This window comes from Amblyomma americanum, chromosome 7, assembly GCF_052857255.1.
Source record: "Amblyomma americanum isolate KBUSLIRL-KWMA chromosome 7, ASM5285725v1, whole genome shotgun sequence".
Lineage (NCBI taxonomy): Eukaryota > Metazoa > Arthropoda > Arachnida > Ixodida > Ixodidae > Amblyomma > Amblyomma americanum.
Window position 1 is genome coordinate 151,360,628 of NC_135503.1, and position 16,651 is coordinate 151,377,278.

At 45.0% G+C, this 16,651-nt stretch overlaps 1 protein-coding gene across 1 annotated transcript in view; it reads left to right on the forward strand.

Annotated features, from left to right (window-relative positions):
* The window catches only part of LOC144096680 (uncharacterized), an 81,273-nt gene extending 75,538 nt beyond the window's left edge, over nt 1–5,735 (forward strand). The window contains exons 6-8 of the mRNA XM_077629517.1: nt 2,726–2,765; nt 4,322–4,415; nt 5,282–5,735. Of these exons, the coding sequence (XP_077485643.1) occupies nt 2,726–2,765; nt 4,322–4,415; nt 5,282–5,371 (224 nt within the window). The 3' untranslated portion in view covers nt 5,372–5,735. The remainder of the gene's footprint in view (nt 1–2,725; nt 2,766–4,321; nt 4,416–5,281) is intronic.
* The last annotated feature ends 10,916 nt before the right edge of the window (nt 5,736–16,651 follow it).

The following is a 16,651-nucleotide window of genomic DNA, read 5'->3' on the forward strand; positions in this document are numbered from 1 at the left end:
TATTGTTTTTATTATAACAGGTAACAAAGTTAGATGTTGTATGATAACTGTTGCCTAAGTGCAAAGCATTTTTCGTTGTGGCTTCAGTGGGGAACGCATTAGGCCCAGCCTATCCACTGCGACCAAGCATACTCGAGGGTGGTACATCGCTGCCGGCATGGTTGTGCTCGAGTCCTGTTTTTGTGCCACAAGCGAATGTCATGATGTTTACTTTTTCCTTTCTGATGTGAATGCTTATAGTAGGGCACAAGTCAAGAAGGCAGCTGCAAATACCCCTCAGAGCAGGCCCTCCAGCCAGTGACGTCAATGGATTGTCATGACATTGCGGTTAATCCCATTTCATGGTGGGCTTGCCACTCACATGCAATTTCAGGGTAGGGGATTAACCCGATGTTATGGGAACACGTCCTGAAAAACTCTACAAAGGTCGCAGTGTGCAATTATAGCATATATTGCCACAATCTACGTTGACCCCTGCACCCCCATCTCGCACTCCTCACTGGCCAAAAAAAAAAAGTAGACTCGAAATATAAGTTAACTAAAGTACCCTGTGTGTCCATACTTTTACATTATATAGTGTCAAGCTCCTGCTACAAAATGTGAGGGAACTGCTCCAAATTGCTCTTGGCCATTTCCATCACTGTCTTTGTTTGTTGCATTTCTGCATGCCCTTGTGAGGCTGGACATGATATGCCCTGGGCTTAACAGTGGGAAGACGCAGTGGGAACATGTGCGTGCATGTCATCAGTGCCGGATTGCTATCACATCAGGATGTAGCCAGGATCCACAGCATTTGTGGTGACATCTTAAGAAAGTGTGCCTTCACTGCAGCCTTTGGTACACTATGTGGATCTGGTTAACAGGTACAGCATTGACTTATAGGGACAGTTATGTCAAGGATAGCAGCTTACACTACACTGTAACAGTGCGCACTTTACTTTTAATGTGCTAGGGCACACCTTCACAAGTGTAGGTGTTATTAGGAGTGCAACTTGTGATCATGTTGCAGCATGGTATTGGCAGCAGTGGAAATTTGTCAATGGCTGCTGTGCACATGCAACTTACCAATTTCTGCTGACTGTTCATTGCGCAGGATGCCATGAGAAAAATTCCAAGTACGATTACGGTTCTCCCTAATGTGAAATTTAAGCTCCGCTCCATCAGTGGCTCTGTAGGCTCATTGTTTGGCTTTGCTGGGTTGTCGGCACGTCTGGTGACGATATTAGTTCGATAGTAGTATTATTTTAAGAAGACGACAATGTGCATTGTACAGCGCATGAGAATATGCAGTTGAAAACGAGGCATGATTGGCTGTAGCTATAGCCTACTGCTCTCGTGCAGTGGCCAGCGAAGCTGATCTGGTTGCAGCGCCATGGGTTCGGATCCCAGTCGCGGCAATGTTCATTTTGTATTTATTTGTTTGTTTATTTATTTATGGTTTGGCTCGGTTACACCGATGGCAGTGATGTGGCTCAACCCACGAACGGGTGCTTAAGAGCTGCCCTCTAAAATTTGGGGGAACTTAAGCTGTGCCTTTAAAGGTGCACTAAAGAGGAATCAACTCGTCCTTTTACCGCAGGAACTCTATCTACTCGTTCCGGCCATTCTTGGAAACTTGGCATTATTGTCCTGTGCAGCTGATTGCCCTAATTAAATCGCATAAACGTCCCGGCTTCCACCTTATTTTTTTTAACTCAATGGGTAAATAGCCTAACCATGCCCTCATTTATTTGTACATCCTTGCTAGTTCGCATTCAGCACGGGATCGATAGGTAGGAGTCAGCCAACGCGTCAGCCAGTCCTGTGGTGGCTTGCCGCTCTGCCATCGGCGGAGCAATACTTAAATCAAAGAGTCCACATGTATTCTTATTTTCATGGGCCTAATTTGCGGCTATGTTGTCTGTGACTGAAACTGTTTGTTCATAGAAACCTAAAAAATAAAATAAAAGTGAAAGCGAAGCCGCCACTGGACTGGCTGAAAGGCATTCCACGCGTTGGTTGACTCCGCCTACCTACCGCGTTGAGTTTAAAACAAAGGCAGGAGCCGGTACGTTTAATCCGATTTAATTAGGGAAATCGGCCACACAGGACAATAATTCGAACTTTCCTAAGAATGCCCGGAGCATGTAGATAGAGTTCCCATGGTAAAAAGACGAGTTCAGATTCCTCTTTAGTGCACCTTAAGGGTACAATGCAATAGCTTGAATGGGTCCCGTCAGCACCTTCTTTTGCCCACACAGACATACGTTATTTCCTCTTTCACAGTCACAATCATTATGTGAGGGACCACATGGCATACATACAAAGCCCCGCTTTAGCCAAGCCGTATAAACGTGCCTGCATGGCCTAGTGGTAGCCTGTCTGACTTGTAACCCAAAGGTCAGGGATCCAAATCCTGACCAATTACAACCCAATTTTCTTTTCAGCGCAATTCATTAACTTTATATACTTTCATGTGCTAATGACATTTCGACATGTTGCTGCGACCTTCTAGTCACCAGTTTTTGAATGTTTTAATCACTTTTCAATTCCTTTACTCCATGCATGACATAGCCATCATCTTTTCAACCAATCCAGAGTTTTTCAGCACAATGTTGATGAACTGCGCCAGGCTTTTCCTTTGAACGGGACCTTAATGCTATAGCGTTAATATCTTGGAATGCATTTCTACTCTGGCCATGTGTTTACCCTTCATTCTGTTTTTTTTTTTCACCCCCACTCTAAGCCTTGCCGCAGCCAGAGAAAGACCCTCATTCCCTGCAGAGGTGAGTTATCCTGGGTGCATTGTAGGTGGGCCAGCATGATCTGATGCCCACTCAGTTTGGTGTGCCTCAGCACACTGTGCACATCCAGCAGATATAGAATGCACTACTGCGAACAATCTATTAGAGAGAGATAGCATAGCGCGATCCACTACCAGGCACCGCTTCTGTGGGGCACCACTGCGCATGTGCACAGAACACCATGAGGGTGCCATGTGGCACCACGTTCCCGTGAGGTGCGTGCAAGCCTGCCTCACTGGGACCAATCAGCACGCACGTTGTGGTACCCCGCAGAAGCGGATCACGGTAGCAGATGCGCATCACGCTATGCTATAACTCTGTATTGATGCCGTGAGGGTTACGAAGCGTACGCACCGAGTGTAAAGTGGCCGCAGACACCTGGAAGGTTGGGAGGTACACATCTGGGTGCCGTGCTTCCGCTTGCTCCCATCAGCATGCGTAGACTGGCTCCAGCATACGCACGGAGCATACGGAGTTGGGGCTTTAGTTGTGTGTGCGCCGCAGTGCCATCCCGGAGGAGGTGCGCTGAACCGATATCACACGCAGCTAGAGTTCCAGAAACGTTATTCGCTTGAGGCGAATACTTCAATATTTCGAATTCCAAACATTTGGATCGAATTGAATATTGAATACTTCAATATTAGACCGAATATTTGAAATTATCTAATATTCGCTCGCACATGCCTAGTGAAAACAAAATTTGTTTGCAATACCTTTGTTTCTTTTCATAGCCGTGTTTAGTGGAAAAGCATTCATCTTCAGTTTGAATTATTGTACGGATGTCCGAAATTATTCGATTCAATTCACGCCCAAATTTTATTATTTTTATTTGCTACGCAACCAAACTTTGATATTACCATACCTCTAATAATAAAAGTGTATTAAAAATATACTCATCTCTTTAGAAAGCTGTCGCTTAATCTTGCGTTATGCAGTGCAGAGTTGTTTGTAGAAATGTGGAAGTTCCTGCGTAATTGTGCAGAGACAATGCTTCAGTGATGACATCAGGTCCAACAAGGTGGACTGAAAGGGTGACAGCAGCTGAGGTGAGTGCAGCTGTTGTGCCGCCATGGGTACTCAGTGGTTATGGCACTCGACTGCTGACCTGAAAGATGCGGGGATCCCATCTGCAGCGGTCGAATTTCGATGGAGGCGAAATTTTAAAGGCTCGTGTGCTGTGCGATGTCAGTGCACAATAAAGAACCCCAGGTGGTCGAAATTTCCGAAAACTTTCACTATGCGTCCCTCATAGCCTGAGTCGCTTTGGGACGTTAAACCTCCATAAACCGTAAACCTCATAGCCTAAGTGGGTTGGGGCGTTAAACCCCCAAAAACCATAAACCAGTGCAGCTGTTGTGCAACAGGGCAGGGAAAGAGGGGAACAGCAGCATCTTGCCAAAGGCAACAGCTTGCTCTCCACTGCTGGTGAAGGTTGTCACTGTTTGAGCTTTCGCAGCTTGCATCTACCGTTGGAAGATGCAGGTGCACCGCAGCATCCTCCTTTGTCACCTCCTCACCAATTCACGATGTTTGCGCAGCACGGCTTCTTTATGGAAGACTGAGGGCAGTGGCTCGGAGGATAGCGTTGAGGAGGAGCTCTCCCATCTGGATGACAGCAGTTTCTCCACGACGGTGAGAGGGAAAGCCCGTGCTCGGACGGGTACTCATCGCAACCTATTTGCCTTGAAATGTTCGTGCTGTCAGGTGTTCAAAGCATTTGGTAATGGCTGGAGGTAGATATATGTACTGCAGTGCATTGGCAAAGAACATTGTCAGTGTTTAGCACAATTATCTTTTTTTTTATTCAACAAATGAAGTCTAACAGCTTTACCATCAAGGCATTCATTGGTGGTGCACTAAATTTATGAAATCAAAGCTTTTATTTGCTGTAGCATGTCAACGATGTTACATTGTTGCCACTCGCAAGTTGTTGACAAAACAGCTGATGGGGCAGCAGATGGCTGCTTTAAAGAAGATAGCCAATGTTGCAGGCCAGGCTAGAAAATGTGGTCAATTTGGCTGTATTCACTAGTAGTTGCCAGCAGCCTTTTAACAGTTGATATGCTTGTCCATAGGTAACATCGTAATCTATGTGGCCTCAAATTTAGCACCGTTTAGTGTGCTATATTTTAAACATGGAGATTTATTTGAAGCTTCACAGCTGGTGTAGCCAAAAACTTTAAGTGCCCGAAGTTGTGCCCACTTGGTTCCTTCTTCGCCAATGATGAGCAGAGAAGCGTAATGCAAAGAAGGGGGTTTGCAACATGCACTTTATCAGTGTGCATGGTTGGTAGAAAATTTTCTAGCTCAGGGGAAAGGGATGAGAGGAGGGCCCCCTTATAAATCTGCCCCTCAGGGATTGGTTGGTGCTGGTGCTCCTTCATTGTCGTGTTGATTGTGGTCTTTTGAGGACTGGTGGGGATGTGTAAGGACTGCAGCACCGAGCTAGACTCAAGTTCCCTGCATCGCTTGATGGAGAACGCTGACTTCCTTCGCAGGCGGATGACCGCACAATGGACCAGACAGTCTCCCGGTCAAGCGACGTTGAGGGCTGCGACTATGCTGAGCCAGCCCATGAGGGGCGCTAGTTGGCACTAGCGTTTGCTGGTTCGGTGCTGGGGCTCGAGCATCATGGAGTGCAGCCAAGTTTGAGCAAGAGTGAAAGCTATGGAAAAAGTTGCAAAACACAAGCGTGGCTTCAGTGTCACCTTTTGCCGCCTACTACCAGTTTTCAGTAGTATATGCTCAGGCATCAGCTGTTGTTGCCTGCGCTAGTTAGACCAGCTGCTCCTCATTGCTGATAACTCCTGATATTGGAAGTTCATGTGTTGTACACGTGCAACAAATGAGATGGCATGCATTATGTGTTCACGCAAATGAAGCTTAAAAAAAAATGCCCCATGCACACATTTCTTAATGTCTTTGAAATAAGAAACTATAGTATGCCTTGAATTGGAATGCTTCTTTGAGCTGCAAAAGGACTCAATGAAACATTAATCCTTGAGATTTGGGCTTGGCTGCATTTGTCAACTTTTTCTTTTTTGCCTCACCAGGGCAAGTTCTGTTGAACCCATTCACAGATCGGATCAAGCACAGCATAGACTAGTTGTGCGGTGACGTGATGCTCTGAAGGCAGGTATACCCTGCGACAACTACGCTTTAAACAAGCGTGAGGCCCGCACATTTTTTTGCAAGATTTAAGGGCCCATTTTCGGGGAGCAGTTCATGTACGTCATGTGCAAAAAATACATCTTTTTTGAAAGTGGAAGAACAACACGCCAATCAGGGAATTAGTGGAATTTATTGTATGCTCAGGCATCGTCACTTGCAGAGCCTTCAGACTCCAAGCTGGTGCTGTGCTCTGGTGCATGCTAATCCCACAAGAAGTCATCTTCAGTGCCGTCCAAATTGTTTGAGATCCTGGTCACCTTGAAACCAAAGTAGCATGACAGAAGAAATAATAATAATAATAATTGGGTTTTCGGGGAAAGGAAATGGCGCAGTATCTGTCTCATATATCGTTGGACACCTGAACCGCACCGTAAGGGAAGGGATAAGGGAGGGAGTGAAAGAATAAAGGAAGAAATTCAATTTTGAATTATTTAGCGGTCGTAGGTGAATACCGCAGGGTAATCCATGTATTCTAGTGACTAACGCATCAATTGAAAGAAGAAAACACGCAACCAAAATTACGTGTCTATATAGTTTTTTAAGACTAAATTTGTGGACTGCACTTTCAATTTCAAGCATGGAAATCGTGCTGAAAGTGAATTTTGTTTTATTTTGAAGCTGACATGTATAAGATGAAGTATTTATTCAAGTAGCCTATTTGTATAGTGGCAGCTGTTAAGCGGCCGTTGCTGGGTTTCGTGTCCTAGTAGTTGTAGTATGCCATAGTCATCGGCGTAATTTTGGGGGAGGGGGGGGGGGGGGGGTTGTCACGGGAACCACCTGAATGGTAGTTACCTTGGGAGGAAGAGGGCATGGCTAGAGAGTAAGCAAATGCAACCGCCGGGTGCTTGCCACAGGGACCACCCAGTGGGCAGTTACCCTTGAAGGAAGGGGATGGTTATCGTGGAAGGACGGTATGGTGAGAGAGTATGAAGACTCGACCGGTGGGTGGTTACTGCCGAAGGAGGAAGGTATGATGTGAGTGTAGGAATAATCAGTGGGTGGTTACCACTGCAATCATCCAGAGTGTGGTTACCGGGGGAGGAGGAGGAGGGTATCACAAGAGCGAAGGAATGCCCAAAAGGAGGACAGTAACCATGGAAGGAGGTGGGCATGGCGAGTGCGTAAAAAGGCGTTAGCAAGAGGAGGTTGTCACAGGAACCACTCGAACGGTTGTTACCTTCGAAGGAAGAGGCAAAGGAGAAGACTCAACCGGTGGGTGGGTGCCACTGGAGCCACCCAGAAGATAGATATTCTGATACGAAGGGGATGGTTACTGTGGAAAGATAATGGTATGGCGAGAACATAGTAAAGCTTAACCAGAGGGTGGTTACCGTGAAAGGATGAAGGTATAGCGAGAGTGTGAAGTGGAGGCGGAGGGTCGTTGCTGCGGTAACTGCCATGAGGCTAGTTACTCTGGAAGGAGGCAGGTATGATGAGAGTGCACGAATCTGTAACTGTAGGATGGTTACAATGAGAACCATCCTTACGGCGGTTGTTGTAGGAGGATGGAGAGTATGGCAAGAATCGACGAATGCAGCACGGTCCATCTGTGGCAGCTGCTACGAAATGTTCCGCCCAAGGAAAGGGTCATCAGTGGCGTCACATGCCTAGAGAAGCAGACTGGAAAGGAGAGCTAGTCAAAAAGCGAGTGTGTATAAAGTAGCTCTCATACTCTCTACCTCAACATAGTAAAATATAGATACCTTAGCACCTATCATTGAATCTTATATGGTAGCCGGCCTGTCAATTTTTTTAAAGCAAAAACTTTACTACGCCCACCAGCTAGCCATTTCGGCTTGTCGCGCACTTCAGCCGTATGCCGTGGCCGACAAACGCCCTTGAGCCGCCGTTGCCTAGAAATGCCACAGCCACGCTCCAACAGATGGCGCCGCCGTCGACGCTGCTGCCGTTCGCTGCTCGCTCCACCAGATGTGCTCTGCTGGGGTAGAGGGAGAGGAGGTGTCGCCTCGTGGGGAGTATATATATATATATATGCGCTTTGTCTCAGTGTATTGTAGTCGTTATGAAGAGCACGAAAGAGACGCAACAACGACAGAACGAAACAAGGAAGAGACAATGCGCTCAAGAGACGCTATAAGAACGCGCCACAGGACACGAGAAGCGTCGTAACGAAGATGCGGCTAGAAGAAGTCATGCCACGTCCCGGAGTGATTCTTCAACTGCGGAAGAGACCAGTTTGAGTTCTCGAGAGTGCCGGAATGAGACGCTGCATAGACGACGTGCCGAGGAAACGAAGCTTTCGCAGTTCAACTAGGATTAAGCAGAGCCAATTTTTTGTCATGCTTTTACTGCAAAATCTGTTATCGCTTTGGTGTAGCCATGCAGCCCTGCATTCTACTGTGGAATCTGCAGGGTCAGCCGTAAGACGATACTTAGTAAATTAATTTAAGCAAGTTAATCGAATTCAGTTGTCACCTGCCAACCTTGGCAGAGTGAAGGAATAAGTTAAAGATGGCTACCATGATGGGAAGAACCCAAAAGGTGCCTGGCGTGGAATGAGGAGGCTATAACGAGGTTGGTGCTCAACCTAAGGCTAAACCAAAGCTATAACAGCTTTCGCTGATGCATTTGCTAAGCTGGCAAGTCTAGCCCCACAATTTTTCTGAATGTTTTACCCTGTGTAATCAACAATTCCTCCCCAAATTTTGTGAGATTTTTTTTTTTGGGGGGGGGGGGGGGGGTAGTTATTTATTAGGTGAGTAGTTGGTAGTTCGTACACAGCAAATTTGCTACACACGCCTAGTTACAGGGAGCTTATAAGGGACGTGGCTTTCAGCAGATATTTAATTATTTCTTTTATTTATTTATTTAATTATTTATTACATACTGCCAGTCCTTTCCCGCACTAAGGTAGGAGTGGAGTCAGTCTATGGGCATAGTAACAAAAATACCAAGAGAAACTGATACAAACAAACCTGTCACAAATATGCTTGCTAGGTGCTACTCAAATGATCATAAAGCAGAGACGAAAAACTCATCACAAGATACCACAGACACTACTTCAGCAGGTAGCTGATTCCAGGAATGAAGGAATATTTGAAGCAATCTTCAGTAGCACTGAATTCTTTTACATGTCGGCTGTGTTTCTACTACGCGTGAGCCGTAAATCTGATAGCGTCGTAGCCGGTGGCTTGAGACGATACTTCGAGTTGAAAGTCAGACTTATGTACACTAACGTTGAACTGTCAAATATATTGATTGCTGGGACATATATATACTACTTAATTACGCCGATATCGCATTTCGCACATCCTGAATGTACTTATTTTCACCCCCATATACGTCACAACTTCCTTAAACGAGAGGCCTGTATCGATAGCTCAAAAGAATACTAACTACTAATGTGCGTGCAAGTGCCAAGTTTGTTCTCTGCTCGAAGCTAATGGCACGCGGCCTTTGAAGCCAATGGCACGCTCAAAATTGTCGTAAGCACATCAGGCGCCTAATGTTTGAAGTTCCTCGTCACCTTTAAGTTTTGCTAGGCCGAGAGTGACCATCTGTCCTGATGTGAGCTGACTGAGCACTTGTTTTATCGCTGCGCCGCCGAACTGCTTTCTGCTCGAGACACGAGTTCACCCAGTAAACAGTTTTCGAGGTGAACACAGGCTTTGTTGTCGTCATTCTGGCCTGACTAACGTTACCAGAACGTAACAAAAGCAACCAGTACAAGATGCATATGCTGCCACAGATATTGACGCGTACTGAGTATTGCAATTTCAGAAAGTGTGTGAAATTATGAGTGACTTCAGCTACCATAAATAGCGCCATTTTTTGTTGTCCACATATATTCAACCTGCGGGGTGTCCTGAAGCTGCCTAAATTATTTGGTTTAAGTATATTTGTAAAAGATCTCAGATTATGCAGTTGACTTCAATGCCCTCTATTCTCTTAACTTCAGAGACTTTTATTAATATGTAAGCATCGCAAATCTTAATTTTTAGTTCCTACATTCGAAGTTAAGCTAGATGGTATAACGCGCATTGCTGTGAGGTTTATTAGTGCAGCCTTGTTAGGTTGTGGAAAACTTTTCTGGGTGCTACTTCGTTTCTATAGTGACGTGAGGAAAGTTCATGCTCTCGGGAGGTTTATCAAGAGCGATCACGAGGCTGCAGAAATGCAGGAGAATAATGCAAAGCTGGTAGTCATCGGCTCTCAGATAAGTCTGTTCGCACGTGAAGGCCGATTTTATTGACGGAGCGCAGTTCCAAACTAATTTTGCTTTGCTAGCAGTTGGTTTGTGCTTGCAGTTACTGTCAACAATTGACTGATTTTTGCATTGTCATTGGGTGGGACGGGCAGTCATGAGACGTCGTCAAACTTCAAAATGCCTTTCCAAGAGGAGATCTTGGAGGTCGCGTGCATACAACGTGCTCTGCTCCTGCGGCCATGGTTGGGTTCCGTCTATACCCATTTTTTTCGCGAATGACATGAGCGTTTTCCTGGGGAACACCATGAATTCTTGCTAATGGCGCTGTTGTGCAAAATTAAACCAGCTGGGCTTGAAATTTCAGGAGCTATATTTGCGCTGCAGAATCCTTTACTCTTTGAAACTTGCCATCCAAGTTTTACACGCCGCAAATCATTCTGCACACTCATTCAGAAGACAAACTACAGGCTGATAGCCTTGCTTTTTAGCCAAGTATAAGGATGGGGCGTGTTGACGACTGTGCTCGAAGCATACATTCGACCATACAGAGTCAGGCTAAAGGATAGAGCAAGCAAAGTTGTTTCAGATTTCTCCCATGGCAAAGGGGCTGACTACGTGGCCTTTGCGTAAAGCGTAAGAGGTGAAAAATGAAGGCTTGACGGTTACCACTGACATGAGCCGAACTGGGAGCGAGCGTGCGTTCTCCTTCCGGGTGAACGGTGGTGGAGCGGTGGGGCAGTGGCGACCCCATTGAGGTGCGGCGAGAGGCGGAAGAAGACCCCATTGCAAAGGCCGTAAGAAGAAAAGAAAAGCGCGCGCTCCCCTTGAGACCGGCCGTGGTTGTGCGCACGAACACACCTGCTGGAGACGTATACCGGTATACTGGACGCCGTCTGCGCACGTGCAGTGGCTCCCCCTCACCCCAACAATGCCACTGCGCATGCGCAAGAGGGGTCCGGTAAACCGGTATACTTCTCCGGTAGTACTTCTTCGGTATGCTAAAAACGTCTAATATAATGATGCATCGGTCCCGACAGAGTAGGCTCTGCCTACAAAGTTTTTGAAAGCGCTTATATTTTTGCGAGATGTACCCACAATTTGTTGGGCCACAGCGCCGAGGGTAACTGCGTTTTCGAAATTCTAAAAACTATATGGATATTATGATGGTCTACATGCCTCTCAAGAAATAGAGACTAACAGTAATTGTTAAAAAGTTAACTACTCAATGTTTGTTAACCAGCCTTGTTAGCACATCTTAGCTGTTAAAAGCGTTCTTCTAACTCAAAAAGCATAATGGTGCTGAACACCACGAAAAACGGGGACAAGGGAGACACAACAGGACAGGCGCTGACTCGCAAATGATAGTGTATTGGGTGAAAAGGGGCCGAAAAAACAAACAAATAGCCAGCACTGTCTGGAAGACGTTGAAAAAAAGAGCGTTAGCTGTTTGGTTTACTAGACGAAGAAAGCGAAGAATGCACCACTCGTCTCGAGAAACGGAATGTAATACCCTTAGAAACGGTGGATTGCCACCATGCTCGGATGGATGGATGGATGAATGGATAGATGGATAAGGCTAAACCCTTTAAATCGGGCGATGGTTCAAGCCACCTAGCCTTGACTTGTGAAATTTTACTCGTCTTGATTTTAGCCACCAATCATAACTTTCGCTTGGTTACTTCTACCTGCAAAAATTTACTTTCCCATCACTGTAACTAAACCCCAGTGCCTTGGATAAATCAGCCCCGCTGCTTTCCACTCTAGGATGAAGCCCGTTACAGAAAAGCATCAAGTGTTCAGCCGTTTTCTTCTCCTGCCGTTTGGATTGATAAGGCTTAACCCTTTAAATCGGGTGGTGGCTCAAGCCACCTAGCTATGACATGAAATTTTACTCGTCTTGATTTTAGCCTCAGATAACCTTCGCTTGGTTGCTTCTACCCGCTTAAAATCTACTTTCCCTTCACTGTCCTTAAACCCCAATGCCTTGGATAAATCAGCCGCGCTGCTTTCCACTCTAGGGTGAAGCCCTTTACAGAAAAGTATCAAGTGTTCAGCCGTTTCCTCCTCCTTTCCGCACGCAATGCACAACGTGTCTATCTCGTGCTACCTGACTCTATATGTCTTAGTCCGCAAAACTCCCATCCTGGCCTCAAACAACAAAGAGCTTCCCCTACAATTATCATAGATATTTTCTTTGGCAATTTCCTGCTTAAAGATCCTGTATGTTACCAGTGCTGATTTCGTCAGCATCCCTGTTTTCCACAGAGCTCTCTCTGTTTCTTCAACCTTTTTCTTAACCGATAATTGCTGATTTGCCCCCGACTGCTGTCCAGATATGTGCTTGTCAATTTTCTACTTCGCTTTCTCCATTTCGTGTCAACATTCCTTATGTACAGGTATCTGAAAACTTTCCCAGCCCACTCCTTTTCCCCCATTTTTCTCAATTGCTCCTCAAATGCTATCTTACTGCTAGCTTCTCTGCTCTCGAAAGACGCCCATCCCATATCACCCTGTACCCCCTGATTTGGTGTACTGCCATGTGCTCCCAAAGCTAGCCTCCCTACACCGTGTTGTTTGATTTCTAACCTTGCTTGAACATCTGGTCTCATGCACAGGACAGCATTACCGAAAGTCAGGCTAGGAACCATCACCCCTTTCCAGATCCCTCTTACCAGTGCATACCTATTGTAATTCCACAGCGCCCTATTTTTCATGACAGCTGCATTCCTACTAGCTTTATTCATTACATATTTTTCATGCTCTGTCAGATACTCAGCACCGTTATTTATCCACACCCCAAGGTACTTGTACTCATCCACTACTTCTAGCGTGAACTCTTGCATTCTATGCTCGTCACCCTCATCATTAAATATCACGACTGCAGATTTTTCCTTACTAAACTTGAAACCTATTCTATCTCCCTCTACCACATGTCTATCAACTTCTGCAAGTCTTCCTTGCTGTCAGCTATTAGCACTATATCATCCGCATATATTAGTCCCGGTAATGACTGTTTAATCCATTCCCCTTGCTTGAAAAAAGAAAGTAGTCCGCTCTTCTCTAGCTTTGCCTCCAACCCTTGCAGGTACAACATGAACAACAAAGGAGACAGAGGACATCCTTTTCTAAGCCCCCGCTGTATCTCTACATGCCCTGATACATTTTTTTTCCCATTTTATGAGCACTCTGTTACCTTTATATATATATATCTTTTAAAGGATTAATTACTCAATGTTCCACATCCAATGTGCCCAGTATGTCCCACAAATACTCTTGAATAACGTCGTAGGCTCCCCTAATATCCAGAAATGCTAGCCATAGGGGTCTGTGTTCCTTTTCAGCAATCTCTATACCCTGCGTCAATGAAAATAGATTGTCCTCCAACCTCCTTTGTTTCCGGAACCCATTTTGTAGTTCCCCTAGCACCCCCTCGTTCTCCACCCAAGCCTGCAATCTATCCTTTATAATCTGCATCACCACCCTGTAAACCACAGATGTAACTGTTATGGGACTATAGTTACTTACGTCAGCTTTGTCCCCCTTTCCCTTATATATCATGTTCATTCTACTTAATCGCCATTCATCGGGGACTTTCTCATCCACTATCATTTTGTTCACTACCTGTATTAATGTTTTTTTGGATTTTGGTCCTAGCTTCTTTATCAACATAATCGGGATACCATCTGGTCCTGTTGATGTGCCACTAGGAACCTTCTTCTCTGCCCTTTCCCACTCTCCTTGCTCAAGTGAAGCTATTGCAGTAACTGGTCTATCCTCCAATAAATTATGTGCCATTTTTCTTTAAAATTTTCTGTCATCCTTGTTCCTATGTGTTTCAATGCTTCATCCCCTTCTAGTCGAATACCCTGATCTGTAACAATAAACCCTTGCTCTAGCCTTGTCTTATTACTCATTGCATTTAGATGCTTCCAGAACTTTTGAGCTGCTTTTCTATCCTTTTTATTTACTTTTGACATCCATTGGGCACCCTTTCTTTTAATTTTGTCATTAATCAAATAGGATGCTTCCCTTCTACACTTTATGAAGGTATCCCATTTTCTCTTTACTTCAACTTCTGGTTCCCCCCTCTTCTTGGAATATCTGTGTTCCCTGGACGCTTCCTGACGTTTCTCGCCCTCTTGACCACCTCATCCCACCAACTCTTGGGTTTGCGTCTTTTCTCTTTCAGCTTTACTCGCACCTTAGCTATCACTGGCTCCAGTAATCGAGTTAATTTGGTATAAGTCTATTCTGTTTCACTATCCTCAAAAATTACTTTCTCAGTTTGTTTAGCTCCTGCTTCCAATTGCTTTTCTGAGTAAAAATTCCCCTCTGTCCTTCTCGCTTCAGTCCTACATTGGTTTCTCTTCTGAAACTCAACTTCATACGCTTATGGCTGCTACCTAGACTTCTGGAACCATGTTCATCTGCTCATTACCCCTAATCTATTGTACATCCTCTGTGACATTTGTGCATAATCTATCGCCGAGTGTAGACTCCCATCTTAGGAACCCGTCACACTTCTCGGTACTGTTGCATGAAACTAAATAAAACTCCGCCTGCGCGTGCACGCACGCCGCCTAGCGGAGTGATCGACGCCTAGCGCGATCTATCGGAGAAATTACAAGATACGTTCCAAACGGAATTTCCTTCAGAATCGTCTTTTCTTGGGCTAGTTGGTTTTTCATGCTGTAGGTGTTTGCAGCGCACACGAAACACGGACGGACAGAAAAGGGAACGAAACACAGCGCTGACTTTCAACTGAGCTTTATTGGAAAAATAAGCGACTTTTATACAAAAATTTTTAACATGTGACTCAGAAGATGTCAAAACGTCCTACTACATGTGCCATCTAAAATCACTGATACTCTAGATAAAAAACCCTGAAAAAACACGAATGGAAAACACTGAAAGACACGTGCCGCCTAAACCACCTAAAGGGTGTCATGATCAATAACGGTGAAGGAACAACATTCGAAAAAACTACCAAAAAACTATGATACCAAAATGCAAATGCAGGGTGAAGCTGTATATGGGCTCCCGTTGTCACAAAAAAAATTAAAAGAAAATACATTGACAAAAAAAACGGCTGAAACGGTATAAAAACACATTAACTAAAACAGCATAAGACCCATTATTTAAAGAGTGTTGAAATTTACAGGTGCGCGCCTGCGGCCTGCAAGAATCCAAGTTCTTTATCCAGGAGTACTAAGGACACAGCGCTGACGCACATGTCCCCTTTCTGTTGGATGGCTTTTGCCTCGATAATCTCCCTCGTGGTCTGATCGCTGCTTCTACCTAAAATCGTAGTGTCCTGGAACCGTTGTATGCACTTATTGCATTCGCTGCAGTGTACAGCGAGATTTCCTTCTCGTATGTTTCTCTTGCGCAGATTGTCATAATTATTGTTGTGTTCTCGGAGTCGGTCGTTAAGGCATCGGCCCGATTGTCCTATATAGACTTTCCCGCAGCTTAACGGAATCTGATACACCACACCCTTGGTGCAAGGTACAAACGGAGACCGGTGTTTTTTGGAGCACTGCACACGTGGTGTACCACACCTCTGAGTAAGCTTGCAAAGCTTTGACAGCTTTTCCGGGGCTGAAAACAATACTCTCAACTTCACTTTTTTGCCTATTCGTTTCAAATTGTGGGAGATGCTGTGCAAATAGGGTACTACAACCAGGTTTCGTTTCTGTTGACTCTCAGCCGAAGCTTTCATACTTCCCTTGCTTTTACTCTTCACTTCCCTGCAGATTCTTTCAGCCACCGAGATGATGATCTGCTCCGGATAACCACTTTCTTTCAACCTTGCAGTCTGTTGATAAAAACTGCGCTCCATGGTATGTGGACAGGATTTTTGCAAAGCATTTGTCAAACACAGGTTAATAATGGAACGTTTTACTAGTTTAGAATGTGCCGAGTTGAACGGTAGGACACTTTTTTTGCCTCGTGGATCGTATGTCCAGCAGATATGATCTCTCGTACACGTGATACTTAAATCTAGGAACCGGATGGTGTCGTTAGTCGGCAGCTCATGCGTTAACTCGAGTGGCTCGAACAATCTCTGAAAGACTAACAATGCTTGCGTTACATCTGCCTGGAAAGAATCATTGCTATCATCAAAAAGAATTAAATAATCATCTACATATCTAAACACTTTTACGGCGTTGAACTCTGCCAGGTGACACATCAACATGTTGTCAAGATGGCCTAAAAAAATGTCACTGAGGATGGGTGCCAAGCAGGAACCTATGCATACACCTTGTTTTTGCAAATATATTTCGTTATTCCAAGTTACGTAAGTGGATCCAAGGTAGAAAGTAAGCATTTCTAAAAACGACTTGACACTCATCCCAACTGCAGTCTGGAAAGCTACAGAGCCAAATTTGTCGATGCTATTTTCAAGGTATGAAAGTAACTCCTTCTGCGGAAGAGAGTAATACAAGTCCTTAATATCTATAGAACATGCTTGCAATTTCTTGTGATTCTGGCCTTCCAGAAACCCTATGACATCTACCGAGCT